At 49.2% G+C, this 22016-nt stretch overlaps 2 protein-coding genes and 1 pseudogene across 2 annotated transcripts in view; 1 reads left to right on the top strand and 2 right to left on the bottom strand.

Moving 5' to 3' along the window:
• The window catches only part of LOC144173712 (uncharacterized), a 228750-nt gene extending 222646 nt beyond the window's left edge, over positions 1-6104 (bottom strand). Inside the window, exon 1 of the mRNA XM_077702020.1 lies at positions 5974-6104. Within this exon, the coding sequence (XP_077558146.1) occupies positions 5974-6035 (62 nt within the window). The 5' untranslated portion in view covers positions 6036-6104. The remainder of the gene's footprint in view (positions 1-5973) is intronic.
• A 411-nt stretch (positions 6105-6515) lies between these two features.
• Positions 6516-7642, top strand: LOC144175719 (uncharacterized; annotated as a pseudogene).
• Positions 7643-14198: 6556 nt separating this feature from the next.
• On the bottom strand, positions 14199-20767 carry LOC144175992 (antimicrobial peptide microplusin-like). The gene is made up of 5 exons (XM_077705074.1): positions 20608-20767; positions 19347-19408; positions 17240-17335; positions 15843-15866; positions 14199-14322 (listed from the first exon to the last, which is right to left on the bottom strand). Exons 1-5 carry the CDS (start codon positions 20762-20764, stop codon positions 14266-14268), a joined length of 396 nt encoding a protein of 131 aa, XP_077561200.1. The 5' UTR covers positions 20765-20767; the 3' UTR covers positions 14199-14265.
• Positions 20768-22016: the final 1249 nt, after the last annotated feature.

The following is a 22016-nucleotide window of genomic DNA, read 5'->3' as shown; positions in this document are numbered from 1 at the left end:
CATTCAGCAAGAAAGCAGGGGGTAAACTCGTAGATGTGCTTGGTGAGCACACCACCTGTCTTCCCCGTCTTCGCGTGGGCTCGTAGCCAAATCGGATTCTGCTTCCGGCCACCACCGTGAACGGACGCAGAATGCAGGGTTCCTCAGGAGCGGTTAATGCGGCCACGTCTGGCCGCGGTATCGGGGTTCTTGTGCAGGACGATGAAGAGTACCAGGTTTCTCTGCCAACTTTGCCAACAGGTCGTATTGTTTTTTTTAATACTGTTTTTTTGCACGGTGATATGAGGGCCCGCCCGTACCGCGTCGAAGATTTCCGAGACGCGTTGGCGCGTTTGGAACTGCTTCCCGAGGTGCTTTCCTTGGGAGCGTTCTAGATGAGTCACGTTTGGGCAGTGACTTTCAAGAATGAGCAAGCTGTGAAGAAGATGCTCGAAGCGAAGGACGTAAGAGTGAAGGGACGGCAGTGTATTGTCATCGACCCAGCGAACCAGGACCTCCGGCTGAAGTTGCATTGGTTGCTACACAATGTGAACGAAGAAGACGTCCGTGTTGCCCTTGCCCCCTACGGCAGAGTCACCGACGTTACCAGGGGGAGGTGGAGAGTTCAAGGCATCCACGACAAGGGCTCGACTACGCGGTCAGTTACCCTCAAGCTCAAAGCGGGCGTGAGGGCCGAGGAACTTCCGCACCAGCTCCGAGTGGCGGGCGAGTCAGCGCTCGTGGTCGGTGCCCGGGAGAGCCCCGCAGTGCCTGCGCTGCCAGAGTACGGGACATATGCGTCGGGACTGCAAGGTGCCGCGTTGCAGTGTCTGTCGCCGCTTCGGCCACGAGGCGGAAAAAGTGCACGCGGACGTACGCCGCCGTAACCGGACCCGTGTCAGACTACAGCTCGGCCGAGCTTGTCATGGACGCGGAGGAAGCCGAAGAGTTGGCCGCGGCAATTGAGCCGCCACGGCAACCGACGCAGGAGGCCGGAGCAGAAGTGCCAGGGAGTTCGGCTCCTCCACCCAGGGACGAGGAAATTGTTCGTGAGGAGGAGACTACATCGCCGGTTGCGGCAACGGTTTCAGCTGCCAGCGTAGCACCGGAGGCCACCTTGTCTCAACAATCGCCGACGCGAGCCACCGAAGACGCCGGGGACGCCGCCAGTAACAGCGACGCTAATGAGGTGCGCGGTGAAGATGGTTCGGTGACGAAACGCCCCCGGCACGAACGAGACAACCAGGCGGCGAAGGAGGACACGGCTACTGACGGGAAACCGGCCCCTAAAGGGCTAGTGACCCGTCGTTCGTCCCTCAAACCAAAGCCAAACAGTACGCCGTACGAGCGAACGCCAGCCACGGCCAAACCGCCGTGAAAGTGTGCGTGCATCCGGGTATCCCTCCACCGTTTTTTGGTTTTTGTCGCATTCTTTGGCTCATTGAGAACGCTTGTTTGACGTTTACCAGTGTTCGCGTCAATATGAAGAATCAACGAGAAGTGTTAATGACGCCTTTGACGGTTTGCAGTATGGCGCCCGTGCGCACAGGTTCCCTCGAGGCGTTTCCCCCGTTTTTGAATGCGCCATATTCGCCCCGCGTCCTGAGTTTTTCGCTGCCTCAAAATGCTAAATTTTAACACCCCTGTTCGTATCGCCACGCTAAACGCTCGTGGTCTGGCTGACAGGCGTCGGCAAAACCAAGTTTACCGCTTGGTTGCCGGTAAAAAACTCGATATTGTGGCGATGCAGGAAACGAAAGTTGAGGGAGAAGGGCAAACGCAGCGTATGGCGCAAACTTTCAATGCGCACCACCATGTTTGCGTAAGTCACGCAGTTGGCGTTTCTGGGGGGTGTATGCTGTTAATTAAACAGAGTTTGGGCGTTGCAATTGAATCCGTCACGGCTTGTCTTGCAGGGCGGTTCATAGTTTGCGATTTTAAGTTTTTGTCGCGCGATTGGGGTGTTGTAGTTGTGTATGCGCCGACACGAGCGAACGAAAGGAAAGTTTTTTTTTGAAAATATCCGTGCACGACTGGACACTGAACGTATAGTTGTTTTTCTAGGAGACTTTAACTGTGTATGCTCTGCGCGCGACAAGTTCAGTGATACGCCATTCCGTGACACGAGCATCTTGGCGTTGATTGAGGCAGCATCAGACTATTGTTTAGAAGATGTCGGGGATGCGCTTCTTGGCGTAAGACAAGTGCATTTCACCCATTTCCAGGGCACAAGCCGCGCCCGCTTGGATCGGGCTTATGTTTCGCTGGAGCTCTTACCTGAGTGCGGTGATTATTGTGTGTCACCCGTGTCGTTTAGCGACCACTGCCTGGTTTCTTTTACCCTTGGTGGGCGCAAGCCAAGCGCAAACACGTTTAATTTGAGTCTTTGAAAAATGAATAGTAAGCTACTGCAGGAGGAAGAATTTACAACTGAAATAAATGAATAAATACGGCGTTTACCAGATAGGAAAACTAGCTGGTCCTCTAGGTGGGAAATTTTCAAACAAGAAGTAAAGTTGAGTGCGATATAAAAATCAAGTGCGCGGAAGTATCGTGAGAGACAAAAAACAACTTCTACGTAAAAACCTCGCATCGCTTACTAATGAAGAATCCCAGTCGCCGGGGTCGCAAACGGAAGAGATTAAAAGGGTTAAATCGGAGCTTGAAGTTATAGACCAGAATATATACCACGGTGCCCTGGTGAGAGCAAGGGCGGAAAAGTTGCTATTGGGTGAAGCGCCCACCAAGAGAGCACTTACATCAGAAAAGCGCTACGCTTGTAGAAATCATATAGTCGAAATCGAAAATCACGGAGTGCTAACGACTGACCGTACAGACTGCCACCATCCTTTACTCTATCTCACACAGTTCTCATTCCAAAGACTGAAGATGCCATTAAACTGAGGAATGTAAGAGCGTACCGTCCAATTAGTCTCTCATATGTCGACTATAAGATATTAATGAAGGTCTTAGCCGCTCGGTTGCAATTAGTAGTGAAAGAAATAGTCGGACCACACCAAACATGCGGCATTAAGGGTCGTTCTATTACGACCAATACCCACGTAGCCCGTAGCATCCTGGAATGCTCTGACAGCCTTGAGCAAGGAGTAGCAATGGTACAAATAGACCTAGAAAAAGCGTTCGACAAGGTCTCCCACGAACTGCTATTGATGATTCTTGAGCACACAAACGTAGGAAAAATGATTACGGATGGTGTACGCATGGCGTATAGGGACTGTAGTACAAGTTTGGTGGTCAACAAGTCGGTAGGCGCTCCAGTTCAGGTCAGCCGTTCTGTGCGCCAGGGGTGCCCACTGTCCTCGCTGCTATTCTGTATGTTTAGTGAAACGTTTTGTGTAAACATCCTTAAAAAAATTCCCCCGCATTTCCCCGAGGGGGAGAATGTGAAAGTGCGAATGCACGGTTGTCGGCCCGCTTGCGGCGCTTGCGCTCGGCCCCCGCAGCCCACCGCCTCGCCGCCTTCTCTTCCATCTCTTCCATCGGGTTTGTAGTATCACGTGTACACCACGCAGTTATCAAGCCGCTATAACGCCGCTGAGTCGCCAACGCACGCCGCTGACGACGTAGTTTGAATGCGTTAAAGATATAAGGCGCGTTTCTGACACCGATATCAGCGTCGCGTCCGTGGCTTATACGGTAGAGCGTCGGGCTGCGGCCCGCAAAGTCCTCGGATCGAAACCTGGCGCCGGATGCTGTTTCTTTTTTAAATATAGAGGAGCACTGCGGACGCCGCCGCCGCCGACGCCGCCGCCGCCGCCGGCGGTGGATGGTTTGGGGTCGCTTATAAAGTGCATTCGCACTTAAAATGAGAAAATCAGCGGGTTTTAATTACAGTCCTGCGAAGTTCGTGTGCTCGCTTATGCAGACGACATTGGTTTGTTTTTCCAAGACACGAGTAGCATCCACGAAAGTATAAGTGTCCTTAAAAGGTTCTGCCTCTACATTGGTAGTTCCGTCAATTGGGATAAGTGTATTGGTTTCTGGCACGGAAGCTGGTTGTGGAAGCCACGTACATTCGCAGGTATCAGCTGGGTAGACACGCCAGTGAAATACTTAGGTGTCCCCCTAGAAAATTATCGTGACAGTGATCCTTTCTGGCGCAGGCAAGCCACCGAAATCCGTGATAAAGCGGATAAGTGGGGGGGGGGGAAGGGGGGGGGTAAGCAGTTGTCCGTGTTCGCGCGAGCGACTGTGTGTAATCTATTCTTTGCGTCAAAACTTTGGTACGCAATGCAGGTTCTGCATTGCTCGCGGGCCAATGTTCAAAGATTGCACAGGGTGTTTGCTGTCTTTATTTGGTGTTCCACTTGGGAGCGCGCAAGCCGAACCAACCTGTTTAGACGAGTGCGCTGTGGTGGCCTTTCCCTGACGCACCTTTTTCTACGCCAGGTAGTGAGCCGCTTTCTTTTTTAAGTGCGAATGCACTTTATAAGCGACCCCAAACCATCCACCGCCGGCGGCGGCGGCGGCGGCGTCGGCGGCGGCGGCGGCGGCGTCCGCAGTCCTCCTCTCTATATATATAAAAAAACAGCATCCGGCGCCAGGTTTCGATCCGAGGACTTTGCGGCCTCAGCGCGACGCTTTACCGACTAAGCCACGGACGCGACGCTGATATCAGTGTTAGTAACGCGCTTTATATCTTTAACGCATTCAAACTACGTCGTCAGCGGCGTGCGTTGGCGACTCAGCGGCGTTATAGCGGCTTGATAACTGCGCGGTGTACACGTGATACTACAAACCCGATGGAAGAGATGGAAGAGAAGGCGGCGAGGCGGTGGGCTGCGGGGTCCGAGCGCAAGCGCCGCAAGCGGGCCGACAACCGTGCATTCGCACTTTCACATTCTCCCCCTCGGGGAAATGCGGGGGAATTTTTTACGTGATGTGCAAAACCCTTTTTTGCGCACCGTGTGTCAAGTGCGCCTAGGTAGACTTTTACCCGAATTTGTTGTTACTTCTTGTGTTCGTGACGGTGGCATTCATGGCTATCTACGTGAGGTGGTACTTTCGGCAAGATTTTTATTCTCGCGGTTTTCTTTCGAATATCTGGCTACCGTGCACAGAAAAAAGCTGTATAGAGACCTTCTTGACACCACTTTGCCGACTCCTTTGTACCGATCCCTATACAGTGTAGGGCAAGGACAAGATGTGTGTCAGCGTGTGAAAAAAATGACTGTCCCGCCTTATGTAAAGTCTGTTTTCTTTAAATTACACGCGGGAGTATTACCTGTTAAAACTTGGATGATTGAAAAAGGTTTGTTTGTTCCCTGGGGGCCTGACTGCTTGGTTTGTAAAAAGCCAGAAACAGTAGAGCACGCATTCATAGACTGTTGGGACGGGGTGTTCTTGTGGGACGTTTTGCAGAGAACACTAAAAAAGGATTTCCCGTTGGATAGCCATGGAATCAGGTTCTTGGCCGTTGCAAAAACTACGGCGGCGTCCCGTATGATCTTTTGATGTTGCTGGCCGTGCATTGTATATGGAAAGCTCGAATGGCAGTTCGTCATAATGATGTAGATGTGAAACCGAGCAGAGAGTTGTTCTGACAGAGTGTGCGGGAGATCTTAGAAGTGTATAAAGCCCAACCATCTCCACCAGACTGGTTAAATGTTTTGAAAGTGTGGCATGGCTTCGGCCTTTTTAACAAGAGCGCACTAGCAAGTGACGTGCTGATGTCTTTTCGCGCTTTGTAATTCTTTTTTTTGTTCTTATTGTGTATACCGAAGACAGGCAATAAAAAGAAAAAAAAAAGGGCTCGTAGCCAAATCGGTAAGACAGCGGGCTCTCTCTTTGTTAGTCTATTAGTTCCAGGTTCAATTCCCGGCGGTGCCAGTAAAGTCTTTTATTTGTTCGCAGGAGTTTTCTGGTGACACCAACGGTCGCGAAAGAACCCTTGGGGGGTAGAGGTGAAAAGCTTTGCTTTAAAATACAAGCCTTCTTCACCTCTTTTACCAAGTGAACTTCGGGAACACTTACCTTCCAATCTGAAGAACGACGCCTTCCAATCCCATCCTCGTCGCCAATTGTCCTGTTGGCATGGTTCGTGCGAAGCAGCAGACAAGTATCCATCAGGGAGCGACGTTTATTTCCACATGCTCGTCGATGCGTGGCTGGTCGAGATAAGAGCGGCGGCAGATTGCGGCGCGAGCCTTTTATTCGTTTGGCGCGGATGCGCCTTATCGTCCTGACGATCAACTTCGGCGCTCGGCCGGACACCACAGGCAAACCACGCAGTTGACGTATATATGTTCGATTCGCAATTTCGTTTATCACTTTGGTAAATTTGCGCACGTTTGAGTGGGCACTTTAAACCATAGCCGCACCGCAACGGGTGTACGCCCTTTCTTCGCGTAGGCCTATTGCACATAGGATCTTTCATTACGTCTTAACGTTTGCTTTACACGTGAGCCCGTGTATTTGCAGTTGCCACGTTTACTTCAGCATAACTGTGAATGGCGCACCCGCCGCGGTGGCTCAGTGGCATTCTGTTTCCGGTTTCCGTCAGGAGCGGTCGCACAATGGTTGGCTCCGAAGGAGCAGCGATAGCGGCCGATGCCGGCCGTGGTGTTTCGTCTTTCGCTGTACCCAAAGATTACAGTATTGTTTCGCCTCCGCTGCCAACAGGAGAAGCTATGAGTCGCGCAGTCGTTTTACACTGCGATAATACCTGCCGCCGGAACCGGATTGACGATTTTCGCCAACCACTGAAAGATTTCGGCGTCATACAGGAAGTGGGCAGCATCGGTGCTTATCAGATGTCGCACGCTTGGCTGGTGAACCATAGAGAAAGAAATGGGTGAACTTTCGGAGCGACGAAGCAAAGAAGCTGCTGGAAGCCGGGAAGCTGGAAGTGAAGGGGCGTACGTGTTTGGTCATCGACCCAAAGAAGCAAGAGCTACGGGTGAAGGTTCATTGGGTTTCCTTCAACGTGTAAAACGAAGCGATTCGCCGGGCCTTCGCTGTGTACGGCGAAGTGAAGAATGTGGCGAGCGACCGATGGAGAGCAGCTGATTTTGAAACTGCGGACTCTACCACTCGTGTGCTCTGACTTGTGCAGGGCGTCACCCCGGAATGTCTACCGCACCAGGTGCGGTTTGGAAATTGGAAAGCCCTCATAGTGGTTCCAGGTAGGGCCCCGGTCTTTCTGCGGTGTCGCACTGCAGGGCACATCAGGCGCGAATGCAGAGTGCCCAAATGCACGGAGTGCCATGCATTCGGGCATGAGCAGGCTTACTGCACGCGAACGTACGCGCCAGCGCTCGGCCGGGGTGCTACGCAGACCGGGACGAGCTCTTGATGGACTAAGAGGAGGCGGAGACGGCTGCGACTCCGGAAGAGGACGGGAACGCTGTGAGAGACGTGGTGAGCGACTTTGAAGAGAAGTTGTCCGAAGTCAACTACACGCAAGAAGGTTTAGAGGAAAAACTAACGAAGGAGGTGATGGTTCCGGAAGCCAACCCTTCCACATCGGATACTGCCCTCGCGGCTTCGCCGGCTGTGGCCACCGAGAGTGACTCCAAAAAAGACGACGAGGCAACTGTAAGAGGGTTCCAGTGTGGTGAAGATGAACCTGCAGGAACGGTCGGCGAAACGCGGAAGGGAGTGCGTCGACGATGCGCCCAAAGCGAACGTCTACGGCAATTGATTGATTGATTGTAGGGTTTAACACGCCGACGCAACGCAGGCGATAAGGCGCGCCGTAGTGGAGGGCTCTGGAATAATTTTGACCACCTGGGGATCTTTAACTTGCGCCGAAATCTCGTTCACACGGGCGTTTTTGCTTTTCGCCTCCATCAGAAAATCGGCCGCCGCTGCCGGGAATCGAACCCGCGACCTTGTGCTCAGCAGCGCAACGCCTTAGCCACTGAGCAACGCCTACGGCAACGTGAACAGCAGTGGAAGTACGTTGGAAAAAAAATCGTGTCGTCAACAAGCTGCCTGCGTCTCCTCTTACGACAGGCAGCACACCCAAGTCCTGATTTGAGTCTGAAACGGAATACCCTGCAAAACGTGCCAACAAAGGTACACCCTACACTCTTAGCCAAAATGGGAGAAAAGACTAACTGCAGCAATTACGCCTCGCGAGGAACTTGTAGTCCCCTAAAGACCAAACGCGCCAAGATTACGGCCGTGTGCAAAATGAAGGGACCAAACGTTGGTCCCTCGACGCGAATAGGACCAACGGGAAGACTAACAGCGCCCTTTGCTCCCGCAACGTTGCTGTTGCTCCCCCTGGCGGGGGCCCTCCGACTTGTTTCTACTTGTTCGGCGGCCAGCGGGGACGGACGTGCGAAAGGTGAGCTACGGCGGCGGCGGCTTTTCCCCATTCGCCCTTTTAAATGCAGAGCATTTCAGTAACTCACGATGTCACCCGCGTTGGCGTCCGTAGTCCGCACGCTCACTGCGCATGCGCGTCGAGTCGAGGCGATAGCGAACACTCTCTCGCGAGGGGCATTGGATTGGATTCGAACACTCTCTCGCGAGGTGCATTGGATTGGATTCGATTGGATTGGCTTGGATTGGCTTGGCTTGGATTGGATTGGATTGGATTTGGATTGGATTGGATTGGATTAAAGTGGATTGTGTTGGATTGTGTTGCGTCATAGCCGCGGCACGTTGCGTCATAGCCGCGGCAGACGCGCTGGGGCCGGCGCATGTGCAGTACTCTCTCTTCCGCGGTTTCCTCTCCTTCCGGTGCGCTGCGCATATAACCGGTGTGCCGTTCTCCGGCGAAGCAACATCCGCGCTTGGCTCAAACACCTAGAGTCCACGCCGCTTTACAAGTACGCCAACGTCGTCGACTGGGACCGGCTTACGCAGTCCCCTCAACGTATATAAGCGGAGGGGCGCGCGTTCGGAATTCAGTCAAAGGCGTCTTTGCTTGGCTTTCGCTTGACGTGACGCTTTGCTTGACTCGAGTAGATGCGACGCATTTACTCGAGTTCCCCCCGTGGGAAGATGAGGGCGGCTTTTTTTTTTGAAGTTCGTGAGCTTGCATCTTAGCGTCAGAGTGCCAGCTATTTTTTAAAACCAACGCCAGTCGATTCGCTGCGCGTTACTGCCGACGGCGACCTAATTTTTATTTGTTTCGGTCAATATTTACACAATTTTTTGCTTAACGCTAAAATAGTAAAATGCAATTTCTCTTTAAACGAGCGGCCCAACCGCATAAATAACCACCTCAGAAGAAGCAGCGTACAAAAAGGAAGCTAACCGTTAACTTTTTTCTTTTGAAAGTGCAGTTTTAATACATGTATAGCCAGAAATGTCAAAGCGTGGTTAACACGTGGCCGAGAATCTTAAAGGGCTCTAACTTTTTAGGCAAACATATGAACACTTAAATAACAACATGGTGCTGTTAGGATACAAGAATTACTCGCAGATATATTAAATTTTAAATTAAAACGTGAAATTATAAGCAGGAAAATTACAAGAAGTCTGGAAGAACACCGGATCTGCAACGGACGCGTACACTCTGAGGCTGAGTAGGGCAAAAATAGTTGCACCTTCGTAACCGCAACTACGTCCAGAACAAAACAAGACAATAACGGTTAAAATCTGATGTAAATTGGCTGAATAAGGCATTTTTCTCCATATTTCGCGGAACCAGAACTTGTAATCTGCCGGACCACAGCAGAACGGCAAAATGAAGTCTTCCTCGAAGGCACGGTCTGACCAACGCAATAAAAGTCCTCTAACAAAATCGTAGTATCTTTATGTATCTCACGGCAAGTTTTTTTTTGTTTTTCTTTTTTGAGAATACAGTGTTATCTAATGGCGCTTTTCCAGTACCGGCCCTCCTTGTGGCCGCTACGGCGAACCTAACTGGCAGTAACGCAGCCCCCCAAAAATTGTTTAGCTTTCGGGGAACTCGTTCACGAAACATTCTCGTCCTGCAGTCCTTCCCGCACCCACCCGTCACCCGTTCCTTTCACATGAATTTCACAGTAGCAGGCGCACGCTCGCGGGACTCATCTAACGTGGCCGAAAGCTTCCTTTACGTTTTTAAAGCAAAGCTTTTTACCTCTACCCCCCAAGGGTTCTTTCGCGACCGTTGGTGTCACCAGAAAACTCCAGCGAACAAATAAAAGAATTTACTGGCACCGCCGGGAATCGAACATGGAACTAACAGACTAACAAGGCGAGGTCCCGTTGTCTTACCGATGTAGCTACGAACCCACGCGAAGACTTGGAAGACAGGTGGTGTACTCAACAAGCACATCTACGGGTTTACCCCCTGCGTTCTCTCTGAATGCTACGTGAAAGCGTCACGCGACCCCTCACGCCCGTCTAGCGGCCCTGTGCGCACCTTTCTCATGTGTTAAGAGTTACAAAAATTAAAGGAAGCTCACAGCTATGCATGGCATCTCACTTCTAGTACGCCAATGTGCTAAAGCCTGTGGCCTCCAGTGTTCACGTAAACAATCACAGCTCCTTCTCGTCTGCCCTCACGCCAAACCAAGGAATACACGCAAATACTCCTTGATGGCCAGGCCATCACTCCAAGCCCCAGCATCAAGGTCCTGGACCTACATCTGGAGCCTAACACCAAGAGTGATGTCTCCTTGCAGCGCCTCAAAAACAGCATTATTCAAATCATACACATGATCAGGTGAGTTGCCATCAAGAAGCGAGGCCTAAAGGAATCCAGTACCTTTCGATTAATTGAAGCTTTCGTCCTCTCGAGAGTTACTTACGTCAACCCCCTGTCTTCTTCTCGACAAGGAAGACATAGAGATGCTTTATATAATGATTATAAAGGCGGTCCAGCAGGCCATTGGTCTTCTCATGACTGCGTCCACACAGAGGCTGCTTAGCACGGGGCTCCACAACACGCTGGAACAGCTGATAGAAGGCCATCTTTATAACCACAAGGTCCGACTCAGAACTGCGATGGGTAACCGCATGCTTCACCAGATTGGCTGGGCAGCCCAGAATGTCACTCCGCTTGACGTACTCCCAGACGCTTGGCGGCTAAAACTAAAGATGCTCCCTTTGCTTAGAAATATGAACCCCTCACATGACGAGGGTCACCGAAAAGTACGGGCTCAAGTGCTAAACACCACCCTCGGTGGGAATCATGCAGTTATCTACTCAGACGCCTCCAAACATCGAGGGCAGCAATACGCCATCATGGTGGCTACCTCTAGAACCAACCAACCTTGCGTGTACCTCGCTTAAGACTCAAGAAATGACGGCAGCAGAAGAGGCAGGCATCACCTTGGCTCTCGCTCAACCAGGGGTTCGGAGGGTAGTCATCGATTCCCAGCAAGACTACCGGAATTACCAGTAGGATTTGGTGTCCTGACCTGCACTGCGCGTGCTAAAAAACCACTCCCCAAACGGTTCCATTCAGCTCATCTGGGCACCCACTCATGCTTCAATGGAGGGCAACAAATACGTCCACCCAACAAGCTTGCGCTTTTACCTCCCGTGCTATGGATCTGCACGAGGGCAGTCACCCGCTTGTCACGTTCAGGGAGATAAGTCAGCATTATCGCCTTCTGAGACAGACCGTACCCCCGCCTTACCCTGACCTTTCCAGAGTAGAAAAAACTACCCTACGGCTCATACAATCCGGCTCCTTGCCACACCCATTTTTTTATTTTGATGTACATTTTTTATTTTTATTTTTGTAGCTTAGAAAAATGTTTTCTGGATGAGGTACTCTAAAATTAGGGGGCACAGACCTCGTCAAGCCTGTCTGAATGGCTTTTTGTCTGTGCTCCTGGCATGTGTACCCATGAATGTCAAATAAAGATTGATTGATTGATTGATTGATTGATTGATTGATTGATTGATTGATTGATTGATTGATTGATTGATTGATTGATTGACCCGACGTGTCTTCCCTTAGTATTGCACCCGAATCGCTACGACGCTGAATGTAAATTTTGCTCAGAAGTAGGAACACTCCGCCCCGTAATCCGGGTGTACGACTTTAGCCCTGAGCACCCTCCTCTCTTTCCGTCAACTACCCAACAAGAGCAATTGGAGATGCTGCTGTCGAGGCCCCTCTACCTTTCCAGTTTCAGCGAGTGGACAGAACACAGGCCGCGCGGACTGCATATGGGCCCCACAGAAGAACGAAGCACTCCCCAGGGCTGCACTGTGGGCCGTTCAGAAATCTGAACAGAAGTATTTCTTTCTCTTTCTTCTCTGCCGCAAACCTCGTCGCCTCCGTGCGCGGCGCAGAGACGGAGAAGACAGATCGTCTAACACCGGGTTGGAGCTTACTTTAATTTTATAAAAAAAGTTTCCACTCTTGTGCTACACCAATACAACTCCACCAAACACCGTTCATGCTTCATGTATTGATTTACCTTAACAAGAATATCTCTTTGAAGTAATAAATGGTGTGGCTAAGTCATTTCACTACTGCCTGGTTTTGCTATTTGTAGAGCGATGTGAGTGAATTTAAGTGACGTCGCATGGGTAATCGTATGGGTGCCGTTTACAGCTTTGCTTTCCAACCACATTCACGGGGTGGATTGGCGCGATTTTTTTTATCGGCGGCGAACTCGCATCCACGCGGACAGGATCGTGCGCTCTTTCCTTTTGATCCACCGCGCACTCTTTATCCAAAAAGCCGTCTCATATGTGGCCCCTCTGGTGCCGGGTCTTATTTTGGGACGGTGGTAATTCCTACCGGTGGCATGTGAAAAGTCATTTTAAACTGATACAGAACCCGTGCACAAAACGCGCCGGTTCGAATCGCTTTATCAGTGGCGATGAACGGGAAGGCGCAGAGCAAACCAGGGCCGCACTCGGGCAGCGTGCACCCATATCTTGTGAACGGTACTAATAGAGGGTTTTAGAATAACGTACGCAGCCGCACGCAAACAGCGAGCGCTATTTTTTTGCATCGTTCGCACTGCGCATGCGCCGTACGTTAAGACGCTGATCATTTTCACAGATTCTCCAGAAGCATGCAGGCAAATTATACTCAACGACATGAATAAAGATACAGCGGATTTATTAAATAGTCACTGTCATCATCACTACGATATTATTTGGACACCTCGCCACGCCAAGATGTTTGGAGATACGCTCACCCGTGAGTTAAGAATCCGGGCACCGTACATCTCCCTGGAGAGGTCCAATTGTCCTGGCATTATGAGCAATACACTAAGAGACCTTAAACTGAACAGAACAGAATTACATCTACCTTACCCTAACCTAGACAGGCAGCAATCAGTATTACTGAGACAAGCCCAGACTAACACGACATGCACCTCAGCTAGGCGACATCTTTTCTCTAAAGGAAGAGCACAAGAACCACCAGCCTGCAAACACGGGTGGATATCCTAATCAGCAACATGGCCTATGGGAATGTCCTTACACTATCCCCAGCATTCCTCACTTACACACACCGACGCAGCTGCCATATCCCATTGACCCAACCTAACCTGGCTGACTCGCATCCACTTTCGAGGGGCAGCTAGATCTAGTGCAATACATCAAAAACGCACTAGAGCGGAGTTCAGCATTCACTGAAGACGACCTCTAATTGGGTTGTCTGAACCGCCTTTGGTTTTAGATAAAGTTGTCTCTCTCTCTGTCTCTCTCTCTCTCTCTATCTCTCTCTCTCTCTCGCTGCCCGCACTTGCTCGGTTCGCTGAGTTCGCCGTTATTCGCTTGCATCCATGCTTGTCTCCGCTCTGTCGAAGACGCCAGGGTCTCCGTACCGCTTCCGAGCACGAGCGAAGCCTTCGCTGTCATGGCCCTGCTACGGCGATACTGCAGTGCCATTGAGGGCAGCGGTTTTGTGCTTGTCGACTGCTTAGATACCGTGGAGCAAACAGTCACCAGCAACGCGTTCCGCTCCAAGAAGCAGGCTACACTCACGCATGTCTTCCGCCCCAATAAATGATCGTTGTCTTTCTGAGGAAGTGGCGTATCAATAGTGAACTGCAGGGTGGTAAGAGCCCAGCGTTAGCTCGTGACTCCGTCGGCAAGATTGTTCTCATGTAAGATTTTTTTGCTTTACTTTCTATATCGAATTTTCGCTATATCGAACTATTTTACAATCCTCGCGCTGTTCGATATAAGTGGGCTTTACTCTAGTGCTATCCGCTGCGAATTTGGTATTTGGGAAAAAAAGTCCTTTAGCTCGTTAGCACGTGCTCCCCAAGAAGCTTCCCAGTGTAATCAAGGGCAGGCACTGGGAATTGAGAAGAGTGAGGATTCGACGGCAGGAGTGGAAACGTGAACACATTTATTCAGGTGAACAGATTTATTCAGAGTAGAAATCCTTCCGTTAATGAACTAGTGGCTCTCCCGGCATTCGGCGAGGGCAGCACGAAGAGCGGTCTTAGTCTCCTCCTGGAAATACAAGACGCCATTTTAGTATGTATGTAAGGAGGCTCTCTAGGGTGCTTTTCTTGAGCAGTTATTTCCGACAAGCACTGCTGTTCTGAAAAGAATCCAAGCTGCCGGTTTGGTAGCTAAGGACGTCACATAATCAACTGCCGACCTAGGCTGTTTTTTAAGGTATCGGGGAAAAAAACCATGCTAGTGGCTTCTCGCTGCGCGTTGAAAGTCTCTAGAAGGGCTAAAGTACCGCGGGGCCATCTTCCACGGGGCGTAGGTGCGATTTCAGCTTTGAAAGGGTACATGACAATTTGAAGTGGTCCTGGAAATTACAATCGCATAAGGACAGGTTATTTGTGTTCCCTACGCAAGGCTTGACAGAAAAACAGAGAATTTACACGCTGTGTTAATGCCACACAGCGGGCACATTGATCTTGCATTGTTGACTGCGCGAAGGTACACAACCATGTACCCAGGAAAGTTCTTTTCTTTAATAGCGATCGCTTTATTGAGGTCCTCTAATCCCTTACCCCGCGTCTCTAAGCGTTTATTATTAAATCAACAAACTAGGCTAACTGACTGCTTTCTTGAGAAAAGCATACCAATTTCCTTTAAAAGGCCTAAATTTGTAGTAATAAGCCATTCACGAGCACTTGCTGCACAACGTCAAGCACGGGGGACAAGAAATATATCGCACGCGCTAAAATGCTGCCTGTCCAATCAATAAAATGCTGCCTGGCCAGGGTTAGAAACATCCCGAGAAAAGTGACCAGTCACCTTTGATGGTTTGCTAGTGAATATAGCGAAGCGCTTTTTACCAAACTACATCTGCGCAATTGGGCGAGACAAGACCCCCCCCCCCCCCCCCTTTCCTTGTGCAAATAAATAAACTGGTTCAGGCCATTAGAACGTCACTTTTGAGCGCAGCTGTTCTGGACCTTGTGATCGATTACGACGAGAGGGAGTGGAAACGGGGTCAAGAACGCAACAAAAAAAGAAACGAGCCAGTTGTAGATTGTGAACCTTTTTAATCCCTCCGCGTGTCTTCACGTCATCGGTGCTGTACATCTGCCGCGCAAGTTTTTTTCTGAACTGACCGTAATCCTCAGAGAAACTGTTATTGACAAGCTTCCCTGTCGGTTATATAAATTTTATGATATTGGGCCTAACTAAGGCGAGCCTTTAGCAATCACCGAATAAACGTACTTAGAAAAGAATACCAGAGACTTTTGGGATTTATTTACATTGAATTTTTCGGTTCACGTAAGCTGTGTTTGCAAAGTTTCCAGTAGTTTGTCCTTCACAACCAAGGTGCGCATTTGCTCGCAGTAGTCTATCGTACAAATTGCAGGGTGGATTGCACTTATTCAAAGCGTGATCAAGTCCGCTTGTTCATATTCTACACATACTGTGTAGACATAGAGGTAATTTTCGCCTGCGCCCAACAGATGGCCGTCTTGAAAGTGAAACTGTACACTGCACGCTCAACTCACTTTGACTGAGAGTGCAAGAAGTTCGCGAGACGAACTTACCGAGAAGAAGTCGGCGTGCTGCGCCTGCGAACAGAAATAGAAAAAAGAAGCGATCAGCCGGCACCACAGCTAGCGAGCTTCAAGCGATAGGAAGACGAGAGCGACGGCTGTTTCTCGTTTCTGTTGGTATACTATTAACGAAATTCCAAGTACTTTGTCTCGCTATTTTCAGCAGTTTCGCGCAGTATTGTCTCATAGAAACATTTATTGCTCTTTTTCGTGTGAGTTTAAAAGTGCGCTATTAGCGTGGGCGTTGAAACAGTTGAAACAGCCAGTTCAAACAGTTCCAGAACACGCACACACAAAGTAAACAACTTAAGAACCTGTTGACAGTTCTTCCTGTGTCTAGCGGTGGCGACATTTGTATGGCAGTAGGAGCGCAAGAGCAGGGAAGGAAGAAGTACGAACCCAGTTCCGCCCAGTGCGAAACCGGGTGAAGCAGCGAAGTGCGTGCTGTCTTTAGGACGGTTCCCTTTAGCTTCGGTTTCTTTCTGGTGCGTAGTGTTAGAGTCGTCTTGGCGGTGAATTCTCATGTAGTTTGTATCCGGTCACTTCCGGTAAAACAGCAGTTAGAGCCGTTTTCCGTAATCATACCCACTCCGTAGATGGCCATCATTTGGCAGCAGACAGTAATTTCGTAATGTTCGCCACTTCACTGTGAACAAGTAAATGAAAAGAAGCAAATGAAACTCGACATGATGGTAGAGTCGTCTTAGCGGCTATTGCCTACAATTTTCTATTGTATATATTGTCTATACACAATTGTCTATGGGCAATCCATTGTCTATAAATTGTCCTATAATGTGTTTCGTGATACTTTCGAAAACACAACAGTTAGCGGCGTCTTAGCGGCGAATTGTCCTATAATTTGCTTCGGGATACTTTCGAGAACACAAGAGGTAGAGCGAATTTCCGTAATCACACTCGATCCTTCCGTAGAAGGCCACGCTTCACTCTGCAACTTCCAATGTAGAAAGGCCAGCATAGAAAGACCAAGCTTACACCGATTCCTTCAAAGTAGGCTTCATCTCTTAAACAATGCATTGGTGAAAAGAGATTTTTGTCAGGGACAATATAAGCCGTCCTCAGTAAAGAATAGAACGGCCTAGTAGCTTTTTTTATGTTGTCGTGTTTTTTTTTTTACGGGGAATTGATTTTTCGCGCGACGTAGAAACCTGCTCGAGAGAGACTGATACAGAATACCAGCAGAGACTATCGTCAATACCAGCCCTCGAACCACTCCGCTGGTGAAAAAAATCACCCACAGGATTTGTCCTGGCTCTCCGAGAGAGCGCACGTTCAAGCGACGCTCTGCGGTAATGAAACACACGGTGACACGCCAGAAGAAACATGTAAACACGGGAATGCATGCTCGGCACGCCAGGAGCCACACTCACGTGGGTGTCGCGGCTCAGCTCGCAGACCTTCGTGAAAACGCAGTCCAGGTCTTCACACTGGAGTCGCCCCTTGACCTGGTCGAACTTTCCGCGAGTCTGGCATGGTGATTGGGGGAAGCGGAGCCACGTTTAGTCCACACAAGATGTAGCGCCTACGTCAATATTACTGCCTAAATGACCTTAAGATCTGAATTCAAGGTATTGACGCAGTGAAGCAGCAAATCTAACATTGCAGATCTAACGGCCCGCTTTTAAATTGCGGCTGCTTGTATTCACTCCTCTTTTTAATTTCCGGGATCCTTGAACCTTAAAGGAACACTGAAGACAAAATACAAGTAGCCGTACATGGAAAGATTAGCTCATCGAGAACCGAATGTACCACTCTTACGCGTAGCTTTTCTAAAATGAGATAAAACGTTTCGAAACCGTGGCGACAGGTATCCCCGCCTCTGTATGTACCACGCAACTTATACCTGAACTGGCTTCTGGATGGTGGCGGAGATCATAGGCACCAACGACGTGCATTCACTTTTCACGCCGGTTCTACCTAAAATCATAGGCTGGCGGCAAACGCCTAATGTGAGGACACAAAGATTGGTCTACATGGGCCAATTGGGCTACACGAAGAATGGGCTACAACGTTGCTAGCCATTCTAATAACGTCGGGCGCCGACACCTATCACAGCGGCGGGGGACCGAAGTAACAGGGGAACATACAGTGCAGAAGGCACATGTTCAACCTGTCTATTTCTGCAGGTCATCTCGGGGTACTATAAGAAATACCGGACAAGTGATGATTGTAACCAAGTCGTTACAAGTCGTCATAATTGTAACCATCGACGGTCATCCATGCCCCTGCAGCGTCGATTCCGCCCCACACACTATCCATGCCCCAAACGAATATATTTCCTCCATAAAATTTTCTAAAGAGGACCTCTCATTCAGTCAGCTGCGTGATCGCACCAACAACTCGTAAATTCGGACAGCTTGTCGGCGGGCTCGTACTCACGAGCGATATAAAAGTATTAAGCGAACAAGGAGAGAAAAATGAAGCTCCCAATCAAAACAACCCAGCCGCTTGCCAATGGGATTCGGAACCAAGGGGTTAAGGGTTGGTGGACCTTTCCAACATCGGCCTCAATTCCCCGCCAAACGTGGTTAAGCAGCGGGGTATGGATTCGCGCAGCGCATGTGCCGTTTAACCCTATTGCTCGCCTGGACGCATTGAGGACAACGCAGCAGCATTCTTGCCGCAAGGCACGGCCCGTGCAATACAGACACCGGTTTGATTAAAAGAAGCCCGTTAAAATGGTGTAATGCGTGCTTTGTGCACCATTACTTGCCTGTGACCATTCATACAGGAATATTGCGGAAACAGGGTCGCAAATAAACTTTCAAAACAAGCGAGCCATTTGTTCACCCATACTCGCAAAGCTGCCAATGTGTTTTGTGGGTCCAAACGCCGCTGAATGACCGATGAGTGCGATCAAGGGAGCGAATAAAGCATGATGACGTCAAGAATGTGGCTCGGAACGGTCTTTGCGCTGGGATATTAACCAACGAAAGCACAGAGCTTTGCACTGCGCAGTGCGGTAGCGCAGGTCATAAGTTTGAGTCGTGTATGCCTTGTTGTTCGCCAAACTTTCAACCTTGGATGCCGCGACTGATTTTGGGGGTGAATTGTAGCATTTTCCCTGCAAACTGGCATTTTCGCTAGAAAACAAAAATTGGTATTTGCTGAATGAGCCTGACTTTTTTTCCTGAGCGTGATGCTTGCTGTATATACAAATTTATAGTATTTTTGCCATCTTGAAGTTCCGCTCTCTCCCACGGACAAAAAAGGAAAAATAGAAACCACGGTGGCGCGGTTTGCTCTTTTACTTCTTTTTTCTTTGTCCTGGCGAGAGGGCGCTACTTCAAGATGTTAAAGGTCGACTACCAAGCAGCCCAGTGGAGGGTTGTTCTATAGCACTTGGAGTTCTGTTTTGTCCTCACACGCGTGCTATTCGCTACTACCGTTGAGAGAACAGCTGCTGAAGTGGCGATATTTTCTCATATGAATAACCGAACAGGCGCCCTTAAGTTGGAAATCCCGCCGTGGACTCACCTCCTCGCTCACGTGGGTCTTCAGGCATTCCACAACCGTGTGCCTGGATTCGGCTGGGAGGCCTGAAACGGGAAGGCGTATGTTTTGACTCAACGCTGCCAGGATATGGTGCATTTATGACGCCTAGAGTCACGTCATTAAACTTGCCAATAAATAAAGTCTATCTTGGATATTGCAATTTTTCATAGCTGCGAAGCCGTCATCGGAAAGCTGTAACTATACGAAACCTCGTTGTCAAACCGAAACCGCTCCTGGAAGAAGTATTTGGCCAAATATTATCATTGCTTTTGGAGCACTCTACGAAAAACTGAGGTCGTGAGCATTCACTATGTATACTCCGAGTTCCCATAGGCCGTAAATAGTGTATGGCTGAACTGAGGTATTCTTTTCAACAAACATCTAATAATGTGTAACACTGTATCAAGTACTAGTGCGCCTGTGTAAGTAGTAATATACTACAGTAATTGTGCTTAATTTTTTACCAGCATTAATAGCTTGTCACTAACTTTGAGAATACTATGTATGCTAAGCTAATTAGCAGGAAGCAGGTGTGAACAAGCAGGCAAATATATTTGAACTGAAACACCCATTAAGTAATAAACGTTGATGTGATCAAAATTACTGTGAGCTTTCTGGTGACAACCAGTTATAAAAACCACCGCACAAATGTCAAAAAACTTTCACAAATAACGTGAGGTAACTGAAATGAGGAAAAAGCCTTCCACTATCCACTATGAGCTTGAGTGCTTTCGTTTTAGTAGTTTCAATGGCGTATACCTGATTAGGGAATCGTCTTAATTTGTGTTAAAACCATTCAAATAAAAAATATTGCGAGCCTTTCGGTTTTCTTTTCTCTCCGAGACTTTTTTTTTCTTCATGTCAACTAATCCTTCCAATAATGCGCCTCGATAAGGTGAATAAACTGGATCCTTTAATTCGTTAGAATCGCTTGTTCTCGCTATCGACGTACCCCACGACATTCGGAAGACATCTGCCAGACTCCGCGCGAATGCAATAAGTAACCCGAACTGACACCCTGTGCGGACAATTGTGCTGGCCTTGCTGTCACATGGGGGAAGGCGATACGTGTAACTCGCGGCTTAGGGACTTTCGAGGCCTACTTTTACGTACGGAGTCATCCGAACTGCAGCTTCCGTAACGAGGGCCGAGGGTGTGCCCCAGTAGATTTGTTCACGGAGCCAATGAGTAGCACAATTGTCCCAATGCAAGGGCAATTAATAGATTGACACGCGGAACTCACTGCAGATGCCGTCCTGGGCGTAGGCAACGCCGACGACGGCGAAGAAGGCAAGGGCGACGACAGCCTTCATGGTGATCGGGGATATTGCGGGGCGGAGGGCGGAAGGTGAGAAAGAAACTGTGCAGTGGGTTCGAAAGCCGGAGTTCTTGTAAAGCATCTTCCTCCCTTGGCAGCATGTACTCGATACTGGAAACCGCGCTGCGCTGGCACAATCCGTGATACGCGTCTCCTTCCAGACCCGTCGCAAGCAGAAAGATAAGTGTGTTTGGGGCGATTCGCGCCCTTCTTCAGTTTTCTCTCGCGTATGCACAAAAGTTGAGGCACAACACTCGTTCGTCCCCGGCCTGAGCACTGCCCTGCCTTCTTCTCAAAAAACTGACGACAGCCGGCGAGATAAACGTGCTTTCTCGTTTTGCGGGATGCGGCAGTAACCACCCGTGAATGAACTTGGTTTCGGAAAAAAATGCCAGGAAGCACTTAACACTGCTTACGCGTTGCAGTGCATATAGTTTAAATTTATATTTGCAATGATTTCCCAGAAAGCATTGGCAGCCGGCAAGATAAGCGTACTTTCCCATTTGGTTCGATGCTGATGATGATGGTTGGTGTTTAGAGAGAGAGAGAATGCCTTTTATTGTAGATAAAACGGGAGACTGGGCGAGTTGTGCCATGTTCATAGTAACAGCGCTAACGACACGAGACAAAAAGAAGAGGGCACAAACACGGCGCTGCAGAGTTGTAGAGTTGAGGTTGAGTCGTAGAGTTGAGGAGTTGTAGAGTTGTAGACTTGTAGAGTTGAGGTTAGCCGAGTCATTTCGCTTAGCTTGCTACGCCATATGACGGAAGAAAAATATGCGGCTTGTGAAATAAATAAAAATAAAAAATAAATAAATAATGAAAAAAAATGAGGTGAAGCGCACGAATTTTCAAACACATACACGGAGTTCAGCAGTGAAGTTAATCGCAACACTCGGTCCAAGCCAGTGCTACGCATGAACACGAACAGTGCTTTGGTAGCTCGTGCGGCCTGGCGTGGGTCCGACCAAGGGCTCCAAACTGCCCTCAGTCGAAGTCCTGCGTGGTGTGGCATACACAAAGTTGTTACCGAGTATAAAGGAAACAAGCTGAATGTATTTTTCTCAGCAAAAACGCATAAGCCCGAGGTGCCATTTAGAACGATTGTTAGTGAAAGGGAAACCTGGCAGAATGAACTTAGTAAGTTTTTGCTCAAACATTTAAGGCCTTTTGAGGTTAACTATCCTTTCGCCACAAAAAATTCAGAAGTGGTGGTTGAATTTTTCAGGCAGACGATTCTTTGGGAGGCGCATTTTCGATTGATGTTGAAGATCTATTTTACTCGGTCCCTCATGCGCAAATTTTTAAAGCAGTTCGCAAATGTATTGAGTTTA

The sequence above is a fragment of the Haemaphysalis longicornis genome, unplaced genomic scaffold (assembly GCF_048455015.1).
Source record: "Haemaphysalis longicornis isolate Haplotype H1 unplaced genomic scaffold, Haemaphysalis longicornis Haplotype H1 scaffold_3, whole genome shotgun sequence".
Lineage (NCBI taxonomy): Eukaryota > Metazoa > Arthropoda > Arachnida > Ixodida > Ixodidae > Haemaphysalis > Haemaphysalis longicornis.
Note: the sequence above shows the minus strand (reverse complement) of the source record. Positions and strands in the feature narration are given on the sequence as shown.

Excerpts from the sequence above, each read along its gene's own strand:
- LOC144175992 (XM_077705074.1), bottom strand. The coding sequence starts at position 20,764 with ATGCTTTACAAGAACTCCGGCTTTCGAACCCACTGCACAGTTTCTTTC. Across the intron at positions 15,867-17,239 it reads AGCTGAGCCGCGACACCCAC|GCGCAGCACGCCGACTTCTT; the intron begins GTGAGTGTGGCT and ends TTCTGTTCGCAG. Across the intron at positions 14,323-15,842 it reads AGCACGCCGACTTCTTCTCG|GAGGAGACTAAGACCGCTCT; the intron begins GTAAGTTCGTCT and ends TTGTATTTCCAG.